Source organism: Diadema antillarum, unplaced genomic scaffold, assembly GCF_040938485.1.
Source record: "Diadema antillarum isolate AM-2024a unplaced genomic scaffold, OU_Dant_1.0 seq00000135_RagTag, whole genome shotgun sequence".
Lineage (NCBI taxonomy): Eukaryota > Metazoa > Echinodermata > Echinoidea > Diadematoida > Diadematidae > Diadema > Diadema antillarum.
The window spans coordinates 1,009,042-1,033,953 of record NW_027271212.1 but is presented as its reverse complement, the minus strand read 5'-3'; the positions used below and the strand labels follow the sequence as shown (position 1 = coordinate 1,033,953).

At 39.7% G+C, this 24,912-nt stretch overlaps 1 protein-coding gene across 1 annotated transcript in view; it reads right to left on the bottom strand.

Moving 5' to 3' along the window:
- The window catches only part of LOC139727528 (cytoplasmic protein NCK2-like), a 41,378-nt gene extending 19,710 nt beyond the window's left edge, over window positions 1–21,668 (bottom strand). Inside the window, exon 1 of the mRNA XM_071638502.1 lies at window positions 21,560–21,668. Within this exon, the coding sequence (XP_071494603.1) occupies window positions 21,560–21,572 (13 nt within the window). The 5' untranslated portion in view covers window positions 21,573–21,668. The remainder of the gene's footprint in view (window positions 1–21,559) is intronic.
- Between the last annotated feature and the right edge of the window lie 3,244 nt (window positions 21,669–24,912).

The following is a 24,912-nucleotide window of genomic DNA, read 5'->3' as shown; positions in this document are numbered from 1 at the left end:
ACACTGTATACAAAATTAATTTGTAAGACCGCAACTGCTGATCTACAAATTAACAAACATGTTGTGGAAAAAAAAAAGGAACCAGCGTTTGTTATCAACAAACGTAGATCAGCAGTTGCAATCTTACAAATTTATTTTGAAAACAGAGGGAGACAAATTGAAGAAAAATCATACCAAAAAAATAATTCACACTGTTATAGTACATGTACATTTGACAAAACTCACATCGCTTTTGTCACTAAACAAAATCAAGGGATTGGCTCCTAAGGAGTGTATATAATATGTATGCACCTACAGCTGTACCACTACAAATTATTGTAAACATAGATCTCTGTTGGCTAAATGAGAAACACTGTGAGTGGCTGAAAGAAGTAATCCAATTTATATTGAGTATTAAAAGTCAAGTAATAAATATCATGCACTTTCTGCAAAGACAATTCTCACTGCAATCATCTGAGGAAATGTCACATGAAGGTAGAAAAATAAGTCTGGTGTGTGACAATGTTTAGGATGGCATTTGGTACTGTTGCTATGCGCCTATCACATTCATGTTGCAAATATTTACAGTCGGTGTACAGTACATGGCCCTGCAGTAAAAAAAATCACTTAGAAGTTCTTCTCTTGTAATTCAAAATGTATGGTGATAAGCACAATCAGGGTATGAAATCATGGTTTTCTTTCTCACTTCAAACTGTTGTAACTTCTAAAAGAATGCACCAACTGACTTCAAAATTCACATGCAGCATGCTCAGACATCAATAATCACATGTGATAATACAATAGATAATTTCCTCTCATTAACTGTTAATTACTAAAGATTAATTACCAAAAAGTCCCCCCAAACCCATGTACATATAATGCATCAAAAAAGGGGTTTTACAACTTACATGAATTCAAGATTTAAGGTCCAAATTTTAAGTCTACCCCTATGTGTTTGGTATCAAATTAATGGATTTTTTCCTGGCATTGCTTGCATGCAATAAAAAACAGTGGTCCCCCCTGCTGGAGAAAGTTATGAGGTCCGAAGTCCCGTCATGTTTATAGGAGTGTAATGCTGGCTTATTTCTGTGACATTGTGACCCTTTAACCCATGCTGTACAGCTATACATGGGAAACACCTTTTTCTGCTTTTTCCTGAAAGTACTGAAGACACACTACAAACAATGTGGCGTGCTGTTTGCCAATAAAGGTTCTGCCAGTTTCGAGTTTCGAGCCATTTTCAAATGCTGAGGAAAATAAGTGCAGCCGTTTTTTAGTATTTTCAGTGAGGTCCATCCTAATTTGACAACTTGAAAGAAACTGTTCCTGCGATTCAATATCCTTGGTTTTTTAGCCATGAGTTGTACATACGTAGTAATCTATTGTGTGAAAATTTTAGCAAATTTGAGCAACAGGAACTTATATTTTTATATATTTACAAATTGCTGAGGAAGAATAAGACCATGCCCACTTTCTACTACATGACGGTTAAACGATAAGTGTTAAGTGTTCTTATATCAATGCCTTTTCATTTTTTAAAGATATCAAAAGCAAAAACATAGTATTTTGGCTTAATATGCCATTGTTTGAGTGTCACAGCTTGGATATCAACTCCAGTCAACATAAATCTCATATTCATTATCTGTGTTATATGTGAGAATGGATCTACATGTAAACACTACGCGCACATACAACTCTGTACTACATGTATATGAATACTCAAGGTCAAACTGTAAAGATTATTTTTTGATGAAAAATATCATATCTTCCAAAATACCAGCGCTAATTTCATAAAACTTCTTAATAATAGCCAGCATATGTCTGTTATCTATTCCTGAAAGTTTCACCTCTTCACTCTTTGGCAAAAGTGAAATATCATAAAATAAATGAAAGTGGTTTTATACAAATTCAAAGCAATGCCTACGAAATTCATCATCCATTTTGAGTAGTGAAAATATGACATTAATTAATATTTTGTGATATGTCAAGGTTATGGGCTAGAAAAGGGTATTTGTCTGGAATATCTTAACGCAATTTCAGATGAAAAAAAAAATCTCCTTTTTTAAATGATTTTTTCAATAGATTAGTTGGAATGTAATTTGATACCCTAATTAAAATGCTAATTTATGCGCATCTTAATGTAGAATTTTGACTCGTTTTTTTTTAACATGAAATGAAAATTTGTGTACTCAGCTACAACAAACGGGGAAAAAAAAGCATTTTCACCAAGTTTTCTCATTTTTCCCCTGTTATGCATTTGCATACCCTGATTGTGCTATTGACCTTGTTCAACTCCAGTGGAATCATTTTCTTTTTCCTTTAATTGCAAGCTACAAAAATGCAGGCCTGTACAAGCATAAAAAGGGAGGGGACAGGAGAGATATTTCTAATTTCATAATTATAAGTTCTCAAATCTCTCAACAGATAATGTGAGCATACAAATGTGTACTTGATAAAGTCCGGATATCACATGCAAACCCGCCATCAATACAATATGAGCTATGGAAAGAAAGAAAAAACACTCACACACAGCTGGAATGTAAATCAGATGGTACGCCCACCGGAGGTTCCCAGGAAATTCACATACTCTCCCTTACAATGTATGTGTGACCTCTTCAGAATGTACAGGTTGTACATAACAGAGTTTCTAGGAAGAGCTGACTGCAGGTTTCAGGGGATGTAATTACCCCTATTTGTTGACTATACAGTACTTATCACTGCTAGTGTACCATTATTCTAACCATGGATTCCAATAAATGGGGAAGGATGTGTGGACATCTCCAGGTACAATTGTATAATATAAGAGTTTATCAAATACATCCTTAAGCATAATTATTGATCAGTAAAGTTGCAGAATTTATTATCAAACTGGCACTATGACCAGATCTACATGCATTCTTATAAATCAAGGAGGTGAAAAACCATTTGTAAGCATATTAAATTAGTACACAATGGAATTTCCAAGGCATGCATGCAGAATCATTGGTTTGATTACAATGAATTATTTTTTTTAAATGTTTTTCTCTCATATTTTAAGCTACTGATCTCATTCCATCGATTTTATAAAAGAAAAAACTTCATTTTCAGGGTTGAGATGCACGGTACCAGTACTCTACAGAGGAACATACAATGTATCAGGCCTCGAAATAGGATTTTGGAGGGGCACGGCCATTTAGAAAAGGGCACTTTTTCCAAGAGGCCAGGGCACTTAAGTCAGTCAGAGGGGCACCAAGGCCACATTGGAAAGGGCATGTTTGGTGTTTATGAAAAAAGAAAGAAGAAAAACAAACCGAGAAAAACAAACACACACACACACACACACACACACACAAAGTGCAACACACAACAAAAACCTCTTCCCTACAGCCGTAACACATTCCCGATCTCCGCGTTTCTATCAGTGAAACAACATTTTTTTAAACAGGAATAAAACAACAGTAGGTATTGATTGAAACTCGACACCCTTTCAGGCCAGCCAGGCTGCCATGAAACTTCAAAGCACATTCCGACAGCTGGCTGGCAAAACCACAAGGCAAAGGAATTTGCGTGCGCGTGTAGATTGCTATGATTAGTCTGTGACAGACAGTTCATGACCTCCAAGAATGCGCCAGTACGCGCGGTTTCTTCTGTTGATTGGTCTCTCTCTCTCTCCACCCCTCCCCATTCCCCAGTCTGGCACACCTTGGCATCGTGGGATTTTTCTTTTTTTCTTGGTGAACTTGGGAGTTCACTCTTCACTACTCTATCTGAATATGCGCTGCCTAGCTAGTACATACTCGCGGCCGCTGCGCTGCGGAGGCAGTCGGGACGGTAAAAGCCGGTCGGGCGTACATGTAGGTACACGTCGTCTCGTATCTCGGAAAGATACTTTGAGTTTGAATCAGATATATCGGGACGCGAGTGAACTGAAGGTATGATATTTGAGATCAGGAAAGTTGTTCAAGCTTATTAAAGAGACTTTGAGAAAGGGCATATCATACGTCATAAATAATAACTTTCATTCTAAAAGGGCACCACGGCCCCAAGAAAAAGGGCACATTTTTTTTGGCCGTAACTTTGATCAAAAAACAAAAGGCATTGCGGCCAACGAGAGGGGCACCGACGGCCATGGCCGTCGGTGGCCGTCGGTTAATTCGAGGCCTGATGTATGATTGTTGGGAAGTGCATCTGGTTGCTATGGCAGTGTATGTGTACACACAGGGTAAAAACAATCAGTAGCTATCACTATTTGTAGTGATGTTTGTTTGTTGTTTTCCTTCCTTTGGCATAAAAATAGCACAGGAAGCAGTGACTAACGCATTCAGTCATGTATTTTGGCCTACTTTGCTTCAAAGCCCCTTCAACACTTTCTGCCCATCATTGGCATGCTTGTATCAGGAATAGTTTCAGCCCCTTCCTATCCAGACGAAACTGATATCGAAGCAATGAAAATAGATGCCAACAAGGAAAATGACATTGCCATGTTTGTTTTGGGACACGTCGAAAGATAGTGGGTGGGTGGATAGAAACCAAACAGAAAGATTTCTGCATTAATCCTATTCCAGACCAATCCGAAAGATACTCAGACCTTCAGCCATTTTGATAGAGAAAAGTCAAATAATTTCCTGTCATTATCACTGTATTTAATGTAATTGTAGCAATGTATACAGCATCTCTTAGACTCTAATGTGTTAAGATTTCATGTGATCTGTTTTCAATCACAGTAAGTGGAAGCAAGGCATATGTAGGACCTGTACATATCGCATACATGTATCACACGACAGCCATTCCTGAATCTTCTTGGCCCGAACAGGTTAAAAAGAAGTGAATTTTCTGATTTTCATAATTTGAGTCAAGGTAAAAGCTGTTTGTTTTTATATGAGATTACAGGCAACTTTAATGACATAAAAAAGTTCATTGTCTCTCTCATATCATGCAGAGATATCTGAACAAAACTAAATCTGTCACCATGATGTAGCCTTTCACGGGTCTAATTACAATGGGCTGTCCAAATCTCCTATAATCTGGTTAAATCCTGAATGGCAAAACATCTTATTCATCTATCCGTATGTGCTCATTAAAAAAGACCAAGGGAAAAAAATGAATTGACAGTCTTCTGCATGTATAGCCTAACACCTTCTTTCTTTTTTATTCTCATTTTTGATAGCGTAATCACCTCAATCTAACTTTATTGAAGTTATCAAATACTGCTGCTGTTTAACACCAATTACAAGTACACTCGATTCATAATAGAAATACAGATGAATAGCAAGACTCCTAAAAGCATAATATTGATGATTATAATGAAGATAATGATGATGAGGATAATACTAAAAACAATATCACAGCACCCAAAACAGCCCCTTCAAAATATCCATTTACATGAAACTATGAAATAACCTCTTTTGTAGGTCCAGAGACAAGACACATCTGTAACTAGTTTGTATGATGCAATCAGTTGAATCATTCATCCATACAGAATGTCAGAATTTAAATTCATCAACATCTACTCATTACCAACATACCGAGTATGATCACTGCATCAAGCCTACGGAGATGCCAAGTTCAAACAATTTTTATCAGTGAGATTTTCATGACTCAGCGTCTTGGCGTGAGTGAGGGTGTGGGGGGAAGGGTGTCTCCCCCCCCCCCCCCCCCCCCACCACACAGTAGGGAGGTTTTTTTTTTTTTTTGGTTTTTTTTTTTGATCTGGTGCATACTTAGGTGACTATTTTTTACTTATTTTGAAAGAAAAAAGGAAAATATACCTTAAATCGCAACTATCACTTTAATCCTTTTAGCTATAGTCCCAATGCGTGAGAAAAATGGGTGCTACAGTAGCCTATGCGTGAGACGCACCCTAAATGCGCGAGTCTCACACAGAATGCGTGAGACTTGGTAGCTCTGAGCCTACAAATGCATGGTAGCACCTGCTACTTGTGTCCATGTACAAGTGTACTGTACATGTATGTCAACTTGCTATTCCCGGAGAAAATGTAGTCCATGAATGTTATTCTAATACTGGATACCACATGGCACATGGCACAGTATGGTAATGAATAGGATATGAATGACAGAAAGACAAACATTTTCCCACACTACGTGTAGCAACACCCCCCCCCCCCCTCCACACACACACACAAACACACACAAACACCTATACAAATTACCGGAGTATGTACAAATATCCCGACACATTCAAGAGAAATGAAACCCAAATGTCACTAATATGATTAACAAAAGACATTGCACAGAAACAAGCAAGTTATGCTCGGGTGTGTTCCAATGTATTTTGTTAGTCATATGACTACTGTACTTAAGCAATGATCGACAGATGATGTCACTAGCAGGATCTTGGTTTGGAAGATTCTTTGTGGGCTTATCCAAACTCTGAAACATAGTAGAAATATCATCAAAAAATATATGGCGCATATTTAGATTCTTTTGGCCATATAAGTAATGATCAGGTATTATGGATGAACAACTGAGAGGTGACCACTAGAGAAATGATCTCAGAAACAAAAACAAAAAGAGAGAGAGACTACAATCAGAAGTGACATTGGCAATTTATGCTTCAGCCAGTCAAAACTGTCATTTTAGTAGATACAGTGCACTCTTGTTACAACGAACACGGTTATAACGAAATTTCGTTATAACGAAGTAAAACTTCTGGTCCCAAAATTATCGACATTAATGTCTATGGTACAAAATTCGCTTATAACGAACACGGTTATAGCGAAATTTTTGTTATAACAAAGTCTTTTCAGAGCCCCACGGACAAAGAAAAACAAAAGAAATGTGCTCTGTTATAACGAAATGCGGATCGCTTTCGGAAATATGTAGCGGAACAAGGGTGGTTTCCTTGTTTTTGTTATATATTGTATTTGTTCGGTTATAACGAAAGAAAACTGCCGGTTCCCGAGCATTTCGTTATAACGGGAGTGCACTGTATCATGATTTAAAGACACTAGAGAGATCAGCACAGTCCTCTGCAGGATAGCAGAAATGCTCTCAACAGGAGAGCTCTCTTATACTGTACAATGTACAGTAGATTCAAGATTCAAGATGTACAGTTAGGAGATGTATACATGTAAATAACATATGCAGACAAGCCATCGTCTCGGCTACTTACAGGAAAAGGATAATCTCTTTATCACTAATGTGGGCGAAGTGAACATTAATAGTTCAGTCAAGACTTACTGGGTAATGTCTCCACATAATCGGGTACTCTACCTAATTGACCTACAGGATCTAGAGTGAACAAGTACTTCTAATGTGTGTTATTTTTGCCAGATAATCGGGTACAGTGTAGGTTTTTTGGTTTAACAGGAAGAAATTTTCAAGACAAGGTTAATCTATTCTCATTGTTTCCTGCAGAAAATATGCATAAAAATACATTCTGAAGAAATTGTGAGGTGCTGAGGCAACAAAGGGGTATGGTTTTATGTTTTAACACCACGTGCATGCAGTGATTGATCAATGGATCACTGCATCACTAGAGGTACACGTATTTGTACATATATGCCAAATACAGACCTTTGCACCAGCACCACTTACTGCACTTACTTACAGACTTACTGCCCAAACTAAACACACTGACACACTAATCACTACATGTGTCTAGCCAGTTCTTGATAAAACCAAGAATACTGGATAAGCTTTCTTTGAAATTTTTATGAAAAAGTGAACTTACGATAGCCATAACAGCGATAACAGAATCTTGAGATTCTTGAGAATCTGAATAAATGAGCAGACACATGGTAGCTCTCCCTTTCTACGAATAGTGCAAAATTGTTCACTACACAGGGAATAATTTTCCAACTCAAATGTGATTGGCAATTTCAGCTGATGGACAATATTTCAAATGGTATCCTGTACAATTTCATGATAGAAAACTGCCACACAAAAGTTAGTTTGTGTAGCAGTGGTGTAAAAAATTGTGATGCCATACAGTACCAGGAAAGTTATTCCCTGCCACAGGAAGAAGAACCCAAGCTCTGATTACAGTCTAACATCTCAAGGTCCCTCCATCTCATCTTCTCCCACTCAGAAGGATCTAGGTGTCACATTTGACAACCAGTGGGCATTTTTCAGCTCACATACTTTGGTAAACAAAATAACAGCAAATTCAAATCACAAGATGGGAATCATCAAGCATGCGTTTGCTTCCCACTGTATATACGTAACTTCATCCAACTCTATAAATCCGTAGTATACACCCATCACTGGAATATTGCTCCAAGATATGATGCCCTGATTTGGAAAGAGATTCTAAGATTTAGAAAGTGCAAAGATTAACAACCAAGTCTATACCTAGCCTCAGAAATCACATGTATCCAGAAAGACTTTAAAAAAATCTAAGCTACCTGATAACATGGGCAGATCTGATCCAAACATTCAAGATTATAAATGGACTAGAAGATATTCATCCATGCAAGGTCTTCAACTTGAGAAGAGACAGTACAGCTGTAAAACTACAACTATGTAGAGGACATACCAGTAAGTACAGGGTGACAAAGAACAGTATATAGACAACACACTGTCACTGAAGGAAACAATCTCCAGGACTACATATGTGGTAACAGCACATCACTTTTAACTCATTCAAATCTTACTTGGAGAAGGCAAGGAAGAGAAATAAGGACAAGTACATGTATCACCCTGAGCAGCAAAAAAAAAAAAAAAAAAAAAAAAAGGAAGTTTAAATTTGCTATTGCACCCAACCCAGAATAAGGACAAGCAGAAGATCAAGTAAACTTTGTGTACATGTACATGTCACTTATAACCACATACAGTGTAATTTTGCCAGGTACACATATTCACCAGGTATGTAGTACTATGTGAGTAGTAGCCATAAGGTATTAGGTCTGTGGTTGAATCAAATCAGCGACTGTGTGTGGGCATCAACAGATAGTCGTGATACATTGTACAAAGTAGGGTGGTGATTTGATTCACTCGGTAGTGTGTCTGCCTCCAGATCCAGAGGACCTGGGTTCGATTCCCATCAAGTCTCACTGAACAATGTTGTGTGTAGTCATATCATCCCCTCTATTAAAGGCAAAACACTCTGTCCTTCGGACAGGACATAAAATGAAGGTCCTATGTGTGAATGGGTCACAACTCATGTACACAAAAAATCCCACCTCATTCATTCATCACAAAGAGCAGAATGCATACATTGTAAGCCAGTGAAGGGGTCCCGCCTCATATCCAACTGGACAATTGACCCCATGGAAGACCACTTACATGTAGTTGCTACTGCAGCTAAATATGGGCTATCAAGCCATCTTTTCTGATGGAAAATGAAAAGTTAAAGCATTTAATTTAACATTTAGTTGGTAATACAATGTAAATATATTTGGACACAAGGATCTAAATTTTGTAGACACAATGTCCTTGTTAAATCTAAGAATGCTTATCATGTACTTTACACATACCATACACAGGGCTGCACACTGGCGCCGGTCCGACGGTCAAAGACCGGTAAAAGTCACTGTCGGACCGGTAACTTTTCAGGAAATCCACAAATTACCGGTCCGACATGACCAGTAAAAAAAAAAAGCATTGGTGGGGTCAGTAGAAAGGAAAAGAGCAGCCCCGATCAGGGAGAAACAGAATGCAAGATATCGCACTGTTCAACAAGTTTTACGCAAGTTTTCGTTTATGTCTACCGGTGCAATTTGTACAGTAAACATAGTTTTGAGCACTAGCAGCTCAGTCGACCAGTTACATTCGCGCTCGCTTGCGCATTTATATTTGGCGCTGCTCACGCACTGCCATGCAATGCAATACACCTGTACATGCAAAGCAAACGATGCAAAGCATGTACAGTGTAACTGTTTCTCGTTTGCTTGCGATCGGCGGTCATCATGCCAGACAAGAAGCATTGAAAGAAGCGCAAGCATTTCTGGGTCATTTTACTCATGATTTTTTAACGCAAGATCGATCCGATCCCGGCTTCGCAGCAGCGTGCCAGTTATATTAGAACTAATTTACTTGTGTCGATTTTTAGAAAAAGTAAAAACACACTCGATATTCAGCGATACAGTAAATGGATCTGATTGCGTTTATTTTCATTTTGAGCAGTCATTTCACAAATTAATATTTCCATTCGCTCAGAATGTTCTCATAACGAAGATAGGCGCAAAAAGGATCACGAAATCGGCCCTTCCGTGTACTTTTTAAGAACGCATGCACAAAATGTGAAGAGATAACACTAGGGAGAAAAAAAAATCATGAAATCATGGCAGTCCCGCTTACAAAGGAGAAAAAGAAAAAAAAATAAAGGACACATTTTGGTGAGTGCACCATAAACGATTACAGCCGAATAACAATTCATGAAATCAACGCAATCCCGTTGAAATTTGAGGAAATAATAGACGCAAAAAAAAAGGATCTTGAATTCAGACCTGCATGTCGTCTCGGTTATCAAAAACGCATACACAAATGCGACGAGATTATCGGGAGAAAAATAAAAAAGACATTTTTACCCTTCTGGTGCGTGTATTACAAAAGATTACATCCGAAGTAATTCATGAAATCGCCACAATCCCGCTGATATTTGAGGTAGAAATAGGCGCAAAAAGGATCGTGAATTCGGCCGTGTCGTATACCTTGTAGATAAGAACGCATGTACAAAATGGGAAAAGATTAGCGGGAGAAAAATAAAGGACACATTTTCACCCCTTTTGGCGCTTTCATCATATAAATTACAGCCGAATAGTAATTCATGAAAATTTCGCAATCCCGTTGGAATTTGAGTAAACAATAATAGGCGCAAAAAGAATATCGAATTCGGCCCTGCATGCATGCAATGTATAATTTTGAAAACGCCAAATACGAAGAAATTATCGGGAGAAAAATAAAGAACGCATTTTCAACCCTTCTGGTGAATGTATCACAAAAGATTACAGCCGAAATAATTAATGACATATATATATATCGCAATCCCGCTGATATTTGAAGTAGAAATAGGCGCTAAAAGACCGTGAATTCGGCCGTGACGTATAGGCATATACGCAATGCGAAGTGATTATTGGGTGAAAAATGCAGCACACATTTTCAACCCCTTTTGGCCCGTGCATCATAAAGATTATAGAGCCGAGTGATAATTCATAAAATCATCTCATTCCCGTTGAAGTTTGAGGAAACGATAGGCGCAAAGGAATCATGATTTTTGGCCATGTCGTGTATCTTTTAAGAACGCATTTACAAAATGCGAAGAGTTTATCGGGGAAAAATAAAGGACACATTTTCAACCCCTTTTGGCGCGTGTATCATAAAAGATTGCATCCGAAGTCATACATGAACTCATCGCAATCCCGCTGACATTTGAGGTAGAAATAGGCGCAAAAAGGATCGTGAATTCGGCCATGTCGTATTGTCACAAATGTACACAATAGTAGTTATGTACATGTATGATGTACTGTATGCCGGGCTGTTTTAATGTGTATGTACACAGGTGGACCAGATTAATGGAGAACATTCTATGTGGTATAGATATAGTACATACAGGCTGACCAGATAAGTGGAGAATTTTCTAGGTGGTATACAATGTAGCTATACAGTACATGCATGGAATAGGAAAAACATTATAGCTCACTCAATCTAGAATGATTTCACCCATTTCCAGAATGTTCTGGGAAGTGCTAACATATTTGGCTGAGTGAGGCACTGTCCCTGTAGCCCAATGTGATTGGTAGTTATTCTTGGCAGTGATGTTTTGTACATAGTTAGGCAGTGAGTCATCCAGGTTTCCTGGAACTTAGACTGGCTAGTAGGTTGGAGAGAGTTATAGAATGTGCTAGAAGGGGTGAATAGATAGTATATAAGCTAGAGAAATTCTGCAGTAGGCAGAGTACCCAACACCTCTGCTCTGAGAGTTACGTCACTTCTGGCTCTGAAGCGACTTGTTATAGTCAGTCCTGTGTTACCTGCTGACCTGTTATGTTTGTGGAGATAAGGCCTGGGAGACATTTTGCCTGCAGATAATTAATTTGCCTTCATTGGGGATAGACACCATTTTTATGTCAATGGACATTGCTACGGAAAAGCTGTGACGGGCTGGATTCCTAGCTGAACATTATTAAGTGAATCATCATTCAACGCATCAACTGGACGTGGTCGTCACAACGTTTGGACTCTGCACGTTTCGCCGTGGACATATATCGTGGATTTTACCCCGGATCTATACCGTGGACTATCGTAACCTGCGCCTCTGGAGTTACGTCGGAGGAATCATTCATCGGTGCGTCAAGGATCATTCATCTGTGCATCGAACATCGTATTTGGACACTTTCAAAGGATTATTTAATACGTGTAAGTGAGTCCACTATCGATTTGTAATTGTTTCTATTGATCATTGTTGTACTGATATGACGCCGATTACCAGTCTGTACCCACAATATCACTGTTAATAAACCGCCTGAACATCAGTTGATTGTTTCTTTTGTGCGATCATTCTAGGAGTGAGTTTGGTCGTAACAAAATTGGGGGCTTGTCCGGGAATTGAATTTAAAGCCAAAACTTAGAATTTGGAACGTTCCGGAATCCAGAATATTGGTATAGACAAAATACCAGTTGAGTTGGTTGTTCAATTGTATATTGTGTGTTACACATTGTGACAATGTCAATCAGTACAATGGATGTTCAGGCATTTGTTCAGAGGACAGATTTGTCGCTCAAAGATTTGCAAAGGTTACGCAAATGTGATTTGACTGCTGTTGCACAGCATTTAAACGTAGATGTTCCACAAGGTGCAAGAAAGGCAGAGATTCTTGACTTAGTAGCTGGTCACATGGAGCTCAAAGAAGAAACTCATACTCCTGATCAAGCTCAAATTTCAGATCAGACACGGCTTGAGCTTGCTAAATTGCAAATGAAGGAGAAAGAAATGGAAATGGAGAAAGAGAAGATGAGATTAGAAATTGAAAGAGAAATTGAAATGAAGAAACTTGAGCAACAATTGAAATTGCGTGAGATGGAATTGGCTCATGCACAGACTGTAAGAACTCATGAAAGGGCTCCCTTTGAATTTGATTTGGCCAGGAACATTCGATTGGTGCCAAAGTTTGAAGAAAACAGAGTTGATGCATATTTTGTGTCATTTGAGAAGGTGGCTAACAGTTTGAACTGGCCACAGGAATTTTGGCCCTTGCTCCTTCAAAGTGTGTTTGTCGGCAAAGCAGCCGATGTGTACTCATCTCTCTCTGAAGAGCAATCACGTGACTATGCTACAGTCAAGAAAGCAGTGTTGAATGCTTATGAGTTGGTGCCAGAGGCGTACAGACACAAGTTCAGAAATTCGTACCGCAGACCAGGCCAGACACATGTTGAGTTTGCTCGTGAAAAAGAAATGATGTTTGATAGGTGGTACAGATCCCTGAAAGTGGATCAGGACTTTGATAACCTACGTGAGGTTGTTCTCTTGGAAGAATTCAAAAAGAGTGTTGCTTTCAGTGTGAGGTCGCATTTGGATGATCACAAAGTGACAAGTTTGCATAAAGCAGCCTTGATGGCTGATGAGTATGAGCTGACCCACAGAAATGACAACAGACCACCTTTCAGGAATTTCTCTGGAAATAAGAGAGACAAAAATCAGTCGAGCAATCCAAAGAATGCTGGTTCTGAAAAAGGCACGAGTTCTGAAACTTCATCGGCACCAAAGCCTCAATCTGACAAAGGGTCCAGTACAAGTGCAAATGTCATCAAATGTTTTCACTGTAACAAGACAGGGCATGTAAAGTCACAGTGTTGGAAGTTGCAAAACAAAACAAAGAAGGACTTGGGATTTGTCATGTCAAAAAGTGTCCTAACAGAAAACAGTGTCCCGTTCAGTGAAACACAGGCCATTGAAAGTCAATCTCCCAAATTCAAAGATAGGCTGAAGCAGGTGGATGAGAGCTATCGTAGCTTTTTGTTTGATGGTGAGGTGACCCCATGTACTTCTGGTGAGGCAGGTAAGCCAGTAGTCATCCTACGGGATACGGGGGCCTCTCAGTCGTTGATGGTGGGTGGTGGTATGACTTTTCCACCAGATAGTGCAGTTAATGCAAAAGTCTTGATTCAGACTGTTGATGGCAGTTATATGTCAGTGCCACTGTATAGAGTGGATTTGAAGTGTGACCTAGTTTCTGGTCCTGTGACTGTTGGAGTTGTTCCTGAGTTGCCCATGGCAGGGATTGATTTCCTGTTGGGGAATGACTTGGCTGGGGACAAGGTGGTTGCGTCTCCAGTTGTTTCAGATAAACCAGTGGTGGTTGCTGAAACTGAGCAGTTGCAGGAGGAGTTTCCTGGGATTTTCCCAGATTGTGTTGTGACTAGGTCTCAGGCTCGTAGAGCTGTTCAAGATGATGCGGATTCTGTTGATGTGGAGGAGAATTCCGGTGTTTGGTTGGCAGAAACCTTTTTCAAGGATTTGAATGATGGGGTTGCTGTATTAGGCTCCGAGGCTAACAGTGATGGGCTGTTTAGCAAGTCTTCCTTGGTTGAAGCACAGCAGGCAGACTCTGAGTTGAAAGGCTTGTCTCAGACGGCGTGTTCTGAGGCTGAGGCTGAAAAGGTCCCTGAGTGCTATTATGTCAAAGATGGCATTTTGATGAGGAAGTGGAGACCTCCCCATAGGCCAGCTGACGAGGATTGGACGGTGGTCCATCAAGTTGTTGTCCCTCCCTGTTACCGCGGTGAGATCTTGAGGATTGCTCACGAGTTACCTGTTGGCGGCCATTTAGGCGTCAGAAAGACAAAGGATCGGATCATGAGGCATTTCTATTGGCCAGGGTTGAATGTGGATGTGGCTGAGTTTTGCAAGACTTGTCACACATGTCAGGTGGCTGGTAAACCACAGCATTCAGTGAAGCCGGCGCCATTGATTCCGATACCTGCGTTTGAAGAACCATTCAGTCGGGTTCTAGTCGACTGTGTTGGACCTTTGCCTAGGACTAGGTCGGGTCATAAGTACCTCTTGACAATCATGGATATGTCCACACGGTTTCCAGAGGCTATCCCATTGCGAAATATCACTGCTAAGACTGTGGTAGATGCTCTAGTGCAGTTTTTCACTAGGTATGGGTTGCCCAAGGAAGTGCAGTCTGACCAAGGGTCAAATTTCATGTCAGGCATATTTCAAGAGGTGATGTATCGTTTGGGTGTGAAGCAGCTGAAGTCGTCAGCTTATCATCCCCAATCCCAAGGTGCGTTGGAGCGCTACCACCAGACCCTAAAGACAATGATTAGGGCATTTTGTGAGGAGTATCCCGAGGATTGGGATAAGGGCATCCCTTTCCTGCTGTTCGCAACGAGGGACTCCCCAAATGAGTCGACGGGTTTCAGCCCATTTGAGTTGGTGTACGGTCATGAAGTTAGGGGCCCACTGAAGCTCATCAAAGAGAAATTCATGACTGAGGATGATGAGGTCCACCTACTTGACTATGTGTCAAAGTTTCGTGAAAGGCTTTCAAAGGCTTGTGAGGTAGCTAGGGAACACTTGAAAGTATCACAAGACTCTATGAAGAGAAAGGCAGACAAAAATGCCAAAGCCCGAACTTTCAACCCAGGTGACAAAGTTCTTGTACTGCTGCCCATACAAGGTGAACCACTGAAAGCCAAGTTCAGTGGCCCATACAGTGTCAAAAAGAAACTCAATGATGTGAACTATGTGATCAGTACGCCAGACAGACGAAAAGATCAGAGGGTGTGTCACATAAACATGCTGAAAGAGTACTATGAGAGAAAGGCTAGTCAGCCAGTAGGCGTAGCTCAGGTGGTAGTAGAAGAAGTAGATGAAGAGGATCAAGCTCAAGATGAGAATGGAAGTGAGCCCTCTAGTGCCAGGTTGTCTAACTCAGAGATGTTAGGGAAAGTAGATGAGGCACTGAACTACCTACCTGAAAATCAGAGGAAAGATGTGACTAGTCTGTTACACGAGTACGAAGAATTGTGTAAGGACAAGCCAGGCTGCACACCTCTGGCTGTACATGATGTCGATGTAGGAGATGCTGACCCTATCAAGCAAAACCCTTACAGGTTAAACCCGAGCAAACTGCAAAAAGTAAGGGAAGAGGTTCAATACATGCTAGACAATGACATAATAGAACCTAGTAAAAGCAGTTGGAGCTCCCCAATTGTCATGGTGCCCAAACCGGATGGGTCTCAAAGATTCTGTATTGATTACCGCAAGGTAAACGCCGTGACGAAAACAGATTCTTTCCCCATTCCCAGACTAGAAGACTGCATTGACAGGGTCGGAAATTCTGCATATGTCAGTAAAATAGACCTTCTAAAGGGATACTGGCAAGTGCCCTTGACCGACAAAGCCAGAGAGATTTCTGCCTTTGCTACACCAGATGGCTTGTTCCAATGCAAAGTAATGCCATTCGGCATGAAAAATGCTCCAGCCACCTTCCAACGGCTGACAAACCAAATCATTGCCGGACTTGACAACTGTGTAGTATACATTGATGACATCCTAGTGTATAGTGACACGTGGGAGGAGCACATTACACACTTGCGGCAACTTTTTGATCGACTCAAGGAGGCCGGATTGGTGATTAATCTGGCAAAGAGTGAATTTGCAAAGGCCAAAGTGGTGTATCTCGGGCATGTAGTCGGTCAGGGACAAGTATTGCCAAGAGAAGCTAAGGTAGAGGCTATACTAGGCTTTCCCATCCCCCAATCCAAGAAGGAGTTGCTCAGATTTCTGGGCATGGCTGGTTTCTACAGGAAATTTGTACCGAATTTCAGCACTGTAGTCACCCCCCTAACAAACCTGCTGAAGGGCAAGGCGAAGTACACGTGGACTGATGAGTGTCAAAGAGCCTTCGAGAAACTAAAGGCAGTCCTTGCTAATGAGCCTGTTTTGGCAGCTCCTGACTTCGCAAAGCCATTCAAGGTGGCAATAGATGCTAGCGATGTAGGAGTGGGAGCGGTTTTGCTCCAAGAAGATGAAGAAGGCACTGAACGACCAGTTAGCTACTTCTCCAAAAAATTGAACACATACCAGAAGAAGTACTCCACAATTGAGAAGGAGGCTCTCAGTCTCATCCTTGCCCTCCAGCAATACGAAGTGTACTTGACAAATAGCAAAGGGGAGGTCACGGTCTATACTGACCACAACCCCTTGGTCTTTTTAGACCGGTTCAAAATGAAGAACAACAGGTTGTTCAGATGGAGCATGATGACGCAGCCATATGCACTCAAAATCAAACATGTGGCAGGCAAAAACAATGTAATTGCAGACGCTCTGTCAAGAGTGTAACATGAAGAGAGTATCAAAGGTGAAAAGTTTTCACCGCATATCATTTCCAGTGTATGTGTTTAGCATATTCATTAATGTGTGCAAAACAGTTTGATATGATTGTATAAGCTCCAAGAATCCAAGCAATATCATTGTAAATGGTATCCATGAAAAGAGAACATGGAATTAATACAGCTATCCAAAAGGCATGTGATAGTATGTGATTATTGTAGCTTGACTTGGATTTTACCTCACATTCATTGTAAATAATAATGAGAAATTGTGAAGGTAAAAGAAACCCTTGCTACGGCAAGGCTTTCTTTTTCCCATGGGGGATGGTGTCACAAATGTACACAATAGTAGTTATGTACATGTATGATGTACTGTATGCCGGGCTGTTTTAATGTGTATGTACACAGGTGGACCAGATTAATGGAGAACATTCTATGTGGTATAGATATAGTACATACAGGCTGACCAGATAAGTGGAGAATTTTCTAGGTGGTATACAATGTAGCTATACAGTACATGCATGGAATAGGAAAAACATTATAGCTCACTCAATCTAGAATGATTTCACCCATTTCCAGAATGTTCTGGGAAGTGCTAACATATTTGGCTGAGTGAGGCACTGTCCCTGTAGCCCAATGTGATTGGTAGTTATTCTTGGCAGTGATGTTTTGTACATAGTTAGGCAGTGAGTCATCCAGGTTTCCTGGAACTTAGACTGGCTAGTAGGTTGGAGAGAGTTATAGAATGTGCTAGAAGGGGTGAATAGATAGTATATAAGCTAGAGAAATTCTGCAGTAGGCAGAGTACCCAACACCTCTGCTCTGAGAGTTACGTCACTTCTGGCTCTGAAGCGACTTGTTATAGTCAGTCCTGTGTTACCTGCTGACCTGTTATGTTTGTGGAGATAAGGCCTGGGAGACATTTTGCCTGCAGATAATTAATTTGCCTTCATTGGGGATAGACACCATTTTTATGTCAATGGACATTGCTACGGAAAAGCTGTGACGGGCTGGATTCCTAGCTGAACATTATTAAGTGAATCATCATTCAACGCATCAACTGGACGTGGTCGTCACAACGTTTGGACTCTGCACGTTTCGCCGTGGACATATATCGTGGATTTTACCCCGGATCTATACCGTGGACTATCGTAACCTGCGCCTCTGGAGTTACGTCGGAGGAATCATTCATCGGTGCGTCAAGGATCATTCATCTGTGCATCGAACATCGTATTTGGACACTTTCAAAGGATTATTTAATACGTGTAAGTGAGTCCACTATCGATTTGTAATTGTTTCTATTGATCATTGTTGTACTGATATGACGCCGATTACCAGTCTGTACCCACAATATCACTGTTAATAAACCGCCTGAACATCAGTTGATTGTTTCTTTTGTGCGATCATTCTAGGAGTGAGTTTGGTCGTAACAGTATACCTTTCAAGAACGCATGTACGGAATGCGAAGAGATTATGGGGAGAAAAATAAAGAACGCATTTACAACCATTCTGACTGGTGCGTGCATCACAAAAGATTACATCTGAAGTAATTCATGAAATTGCCACAATTCGTGTGATATTTAATGTAGAAATAGGCGATAAAAGGATCGTGAATTCGGCCGTGTCGTATACGCATGTACGAAATGCGAAGAGATTATTGCGAGAAAAATACAGGACACATTTTCAACCCCTTTTGGCCCGTGCATCTTAAAGATTACGGCCAAATAATAATTCATGAAATCATCGCAATCCCATTGAAGTTTGAGGAAACAATAGGCGCAAAAAGAATCATGATTTTTGGCCGTGTCGTATATCTGTTCAGAACGCATTACGAAATGCGAAGAGTTTATCCAGGAAAAATAAAGGACACATTTTCAACCCATTTTGGCGCGTTTACCATAAAAGATTACTGCCGAAGTTATTCATGAAATCATCGCAATCCCGCTGATATTTGAGGTAGAAATAGGCGCAAAAATGATCGTGAATTCGGCCGTGTCGTGGAACGCATGTACGGAATGCGAAGAGATTATGGGGAGAAAAATAAAGAACGCATTTTCAACCATTCTTGCCGGTGCGTGCATCACAAAAAGTTACATCCGAAGTAATACGTGAAATCGCCACAATTCCGCTGATATTTGAGGTAGAAATAGGCGCAAAAAGTATCATGAATTCGGTTGTGTGGAACATCTGTAAGAACGCACTTACGAAATTCGAAGAGTTTATTGGGAAAAAATAAAGGACATATTTTCAACCCCTTTTGGCGCGTGCATCATAAAAGATTACAGCCAAAGTAATTTATGAAATCGTAATCAATCCCGCTGATATTTGAGGTAGAAATAGGCGAAAAAAGTATCATGAATTCGGCCATGTGGTGCATCTTTTCAAGAACGCACTTACGAAATTTGAAGAGTCTGTCGGGAAAAAATAAAGGACACATTTTCAATCTCTTTTGGCGCTTGCATCAGAAAATATTACAGCCGAAGTAATTCATGAAATCGTCACAATCCCGCTAAAATTTGAGATGGAAATGGGCGCAAAAAGGATCGCGAATTCGGCCCTGCATGTCGTGTACCTTTCAAGAACGCATGCACAAATGCGAATAGATTATAGTAAAAATAAAGAACCCCTTGTAGAAAATATCACAGCTAAAATAATTCATTAAATCGTCAACTGACCACCAAGAGCAGGATACTCAGCAAGTTCGTGTGCCAATGTTTAGAAAAAGTCACAAACGCATTTGATACAATCTGATTTTGTTCATTATCATTTTACACTGTAAATCACAAACAAACATTCTATTTTTCCTATCTTTTTTTAAAATTTTTTTGTGCAATAAATAATGCAAGTTAAAAAAAAAAATTAATCTGTAAAATGTACATGGGTGGGGGGGGGGTACGTCCATAAAAAACAAGAAAATAAGTTTGCAAGTCATTTAATGTCTTTTTTAGGTTGTTGTTGTTGTTGACCGGTAAATTTTCTGTTCGGACCGGCAAAAAATGGTAAAACGGGGCATTTACCGGTCCGAAAGAGACAGGTTGGACCGGCAGAAAAAATGGGTTAGTGTGCAGCCCTGCCATACAAGTACACAGTACAGCATCCACGAACAGGAGCAAGTGGGAAATGTTAGAAAAGAGGAAAGTCATCACAAATCAGAACAGGTCGGGCATACAATACTGTACATGTACCATATTTACTGTAACATTTTTTCTTGTAACGTTAGATCCTAATCACGGTTTCTGCACCCATGCAAATTATCTTTCAGGTAAAATAAATTTATCAATGAATTTAGCCCTTGACCCTAGTAGTAGTAGTAACATTGTCATTGTTAGTGAAGATGGTACGGTACATTCTCTGTCACTACATTATGTGGTAGGATCCATAGGACTAGGTAAGAATCCTAATGACAATGTTAATCATAGACAGGTTGTCTATGTGTGCAGAGGGTCGAGGGCCCTGTCTTTAAACTGTGATAGATATCAATCAATCACAAATCTCTAGAAAGCTGCAATCAATCGCAATTGATCAACACTGATAGATTGCAGTTCTACGTCTTAATTTCAAACATTACTTTTTTATAAGATGGATTTGCATTCAATCGTAAAGTTGCGATTGATCTGAATCAATCACAAGTCTTTATAACTAAGTAAGAGAGACGGGCCCCACATAGATCAATCACAAGTCTTTATGAGTAAAGACTGGGGCCATAGATCTAGCCTAAAACATAAAAGCCTTAACTCTGTCTAAAATAGGGCCCTAGTACCACGAGTACTGTAGTAAGTATGGAAACTGGAGATAGCTTGTTCATCTCATAGTCATGCTGTGTTTGTAATTGTGTGAGCTACATTGTACCAGCATTGACCAGGGGGTTGAGTTGATGGAGGAGTTTTTAACATATCGACATCATCACCACTAACGACGACGTTAGCTGTGTCATAGTGATAGACATTGGTCTAGTCAGTGTCTACACACCAGGCGCAGGCCAGGTTGACTTCACTCATCCAATCAGCTCAGTTTCATTTGGCTCGATGATGTCCACAAGAAACGTACGTTACTACTCTAATGTTAATACCTGAATAGTATTCTCCTAACGCTAGGCGTCTCAGCCATTGACTTTATGAGGTAGGCCTAATCACAACGTTATCGTTTGTACGTTTTGCGGTACGTTTCTGAATCATACGTGGTCATTGAGACCGACACAATTGTCGCGGTTCGGTTGCATGTCATGGAATCGTTTCATGCACAGATTCGCACACAGTGAAGGAGCGCGCGATATTTATGCAATACTGCGCAAAATATATCGAAATAGAGGTGTTGGAAAGAAAATATCACGTTCATACAAAGTTTGTCTATATCTCACCTTTATCTTTCATCCGTATATTGCCAAAGATGGTAAAATTTGTTCTTCTGTCCTTAATTTTTAAGGGAATTTCTCTGTTGTTTCGCAGAGCCAAAAGTGGTTGTCGACATCGTGTAGACACAGAGGTCAACTGGAAACCAACTTCCTGGGCGTCGTCTTATCGATGCGCGAGGGGTGATCCCCCTCCTTTTCACGATTACCAGTTTATAAAAGAAGCAACGAATGGACCCAACATCTTTCTAATGTTCAGATAGAGAATATATTATCATTTAAATGTTCCAAAACTTGAACATTTTGAGTTACGTTGGGAACTATTTATTATTCGCGTAGTCTGGGCTAAGTTTTTGGCTATGTATATCATTTCCGGGTCATATTCTGGAGAGCGCTTTCGCCTCCATGGTCGTATATCGAGGACTCAGTACTTTGTACAAGCATTGGCTTTACCAATGACGTAATGATGTGTGATCGACATTGCTAGCTGGTTATGATCTCGGTTGTATTGAATCACTGCAATGGGCCCACACATACCCCTCCCCCATACGCATGCTACCCCCCCCCCCCCCTCCTCCTCCTCCCTCCCCATGACCTAGCCTAAACTTCTTATTTTTTTTCTTCCATAGCAGTTTGACGCTTTACAGCTTGTTTTATAAAATGTCCATATACCGGATGTTTAAGTCCGTTTTATCGCTGGACAAGGACAATGTAAAACTGTCAAAAGAAGAGATTCAAAACCACGCCGTTCAATTAATGCAAACGGTTGGATACAAGGCTGTGATCAGAAATTAGGCCCTACATTATACAAATAAATTAGGTGTAAACAGCAGTTATGTTTACACAAGAATCTTTGTGTCGCTCCTTTCTGAAAGGAATGACTGAAACAACTATACAATCCAAACCCTTGGTGAAATATGGCAAAAACAACTGGGCAACAACAACAAAAAGACTGGAGAGGTTTTTTTAGTTGAGTATATAATAGACATTCATTTCAAATCCAAATAAAAAGACAAAATGGGCCAAGAAATTTCAAGCAATTTCCAAATTAAGTATTATTTTGTCTTCAACTTGAGGTCTTGTTTCCTTTTAGACAATCACTTCAGTGTTTTTCTTCCACCTTTTTTTTTTTTAACTGAATCATCATGTGTGCCCTGATGATTCATTTATTCAGTAGGCCTATTTGGTATCATTTTCTGCAATCGTCATTTGTGTTTGTATACAGAGGGAAAATGAGATGACCAAAGCTTAAAATACCGAATTTTCAAAGATCTTCACCAATAAAGCAGGAAACGGAAGTTGTAGTATATACGGGACCGTCCGATCCCGGGCATACCAAACTTCCATGATCTATATACACAATCCTCCCCCTATAAGGTGTTACTTTTTTGTGAGTCAGAAGTGTGTAGGCTCCTGTAACTAACATAGCCTAATACACGATGCATTTCATGTTTGAATTCCTGGCAATGATAATGGTAGGCCTAATAATAAATACATATAGCGCCCTTTTCCATTCTGATTAAATGCTCAAGGCGCTTTACACCAAAGCAAAAAGACTGAAAATGCATAAGCCTATATAGGCCTACCATAAAAGAATTAGAAGACGAAAAAGAAGACATGAAAGTCTGTCTTCAAAACGCACTGTCAAACAAATAGGATTTTAGGTTTCTCCTAAAAGACGTTATAGAGCTTGAGTCTTTCAGCTCACGTGGAAGTGAATTCCACAGTGTTGGTCCAGCGTGAGCGAAATCGCTCGTTCCCCCAAGATTTCCTATGATAGAAAGCGGAATACATTGTGTCTGTAAAAGACCCATAATAGAAGTTGAGGATCAAAGAGTTAGTGTAGGTTGGTACTATTTGGTATCGACGAAACAAAATATACATTGCAATTAGGAGCTGTTCCCTCAATGACATGATAACTAGAAGAAGTATGTCTGAAACCTAATTTTACAGGCAACCAATGAAGATTCTATAGGATAGGGGTGACGTGACTGCGTTCTCTCTAAAAAAAATCGAGTGAAAATTTTCACTCTAAAAAGAGTGAATACAAAAAAGAGTGAATTTCGAGTGAAATTGGAGTGAATTTTGAGTGAAAATGCTCATTTTCACTCATTTTGAAGTGACGTCAGGGATTTTGGAGTGATCCCTGACGTCACTCCAAAATGAGTGAAAATGAGCTTTTTCACTCAAAATTCACTCCAATTTCACTCGAAATTCACTCTTTTTTGTATTCACTCTTTTTAGAGTGAAAATTTTCACTCGATTTTTTTTAGAGAGTTTGCTTGACAAAGAAACGATGCGTGCAGCGGCGTTTTGTAGTTTTTGTTGGCTAATTTGTAACCGTTAGACTCAGATCAAAATGATCGCGGAAAGTCATTCTCTTCTTTGTTGAGTGATGTTTGAACTGTACGTTTCAGTTATTGATTTATGCAGTCATTAATTCATGCTTAGACTTTTTTCTTCTTCCATTAAATTAGATCATTAATTAATTAATTAATTAATTGATTAATTAATTAATCAATTCATTCATTCATTCATTCTTTCATTTATTTGGTAACACAAGGAAATATATTACATTCCTGAAACATTCTGTGGGAAGTGGATATGCAAGGAGTTAACAATTACATGGAAATGGACATTTATAAATTTCACGCGTTATTATGCGCTAAAAAAAAAACCACACACACACGCACACAAGATCATTGGACACCAAATTATATACAATTCGTGGAAGTCAAAATGATATAATGATTAAGTAATATAAGCCTTTATAATATATATATATATATATATATATATATATATATATATACTTATATACATATTATTAACACTTAAATGACATCAAAGTCTTTTATGAAAAAATAAGGGTGCGACTGACATTATCATATTACAGGTGACATTACAGGTGGGGATAACCACTGACTGGCAACATGACTGTTATTCAAGCCCTGAACAGACTGAGTGTTACTTTTGTAACGTGTCTGACGTAATTGCTTTAAGTTGTCCATGATGATTTAAACACTTTATGAAGCATTCGAGGTTTGGTTTCAGTCAGACTATGTTGAGCAAGTTGGCAGTGTAATTATGGCAGGGGTGGATCTATCTTTTTGCTGAGGGGGGGGGGTGACCCAATGACGATGGGTCATGACAAGCCCCCCCCCCCCCCCCAAAAAAAAAAAAAAAAAGAGAGAGAGAGAGAGAAAAGTACAGTATTCACATTTTTTGCTTCCACGTCTCTCCCAAAATCGGCTGGCAAGTTTCTCCCCTCCCCCCAAGAAATAAATAAATCACACACACACACATATACACACACATACACAAACATACACACACACACACACACAAACACACGCACACAC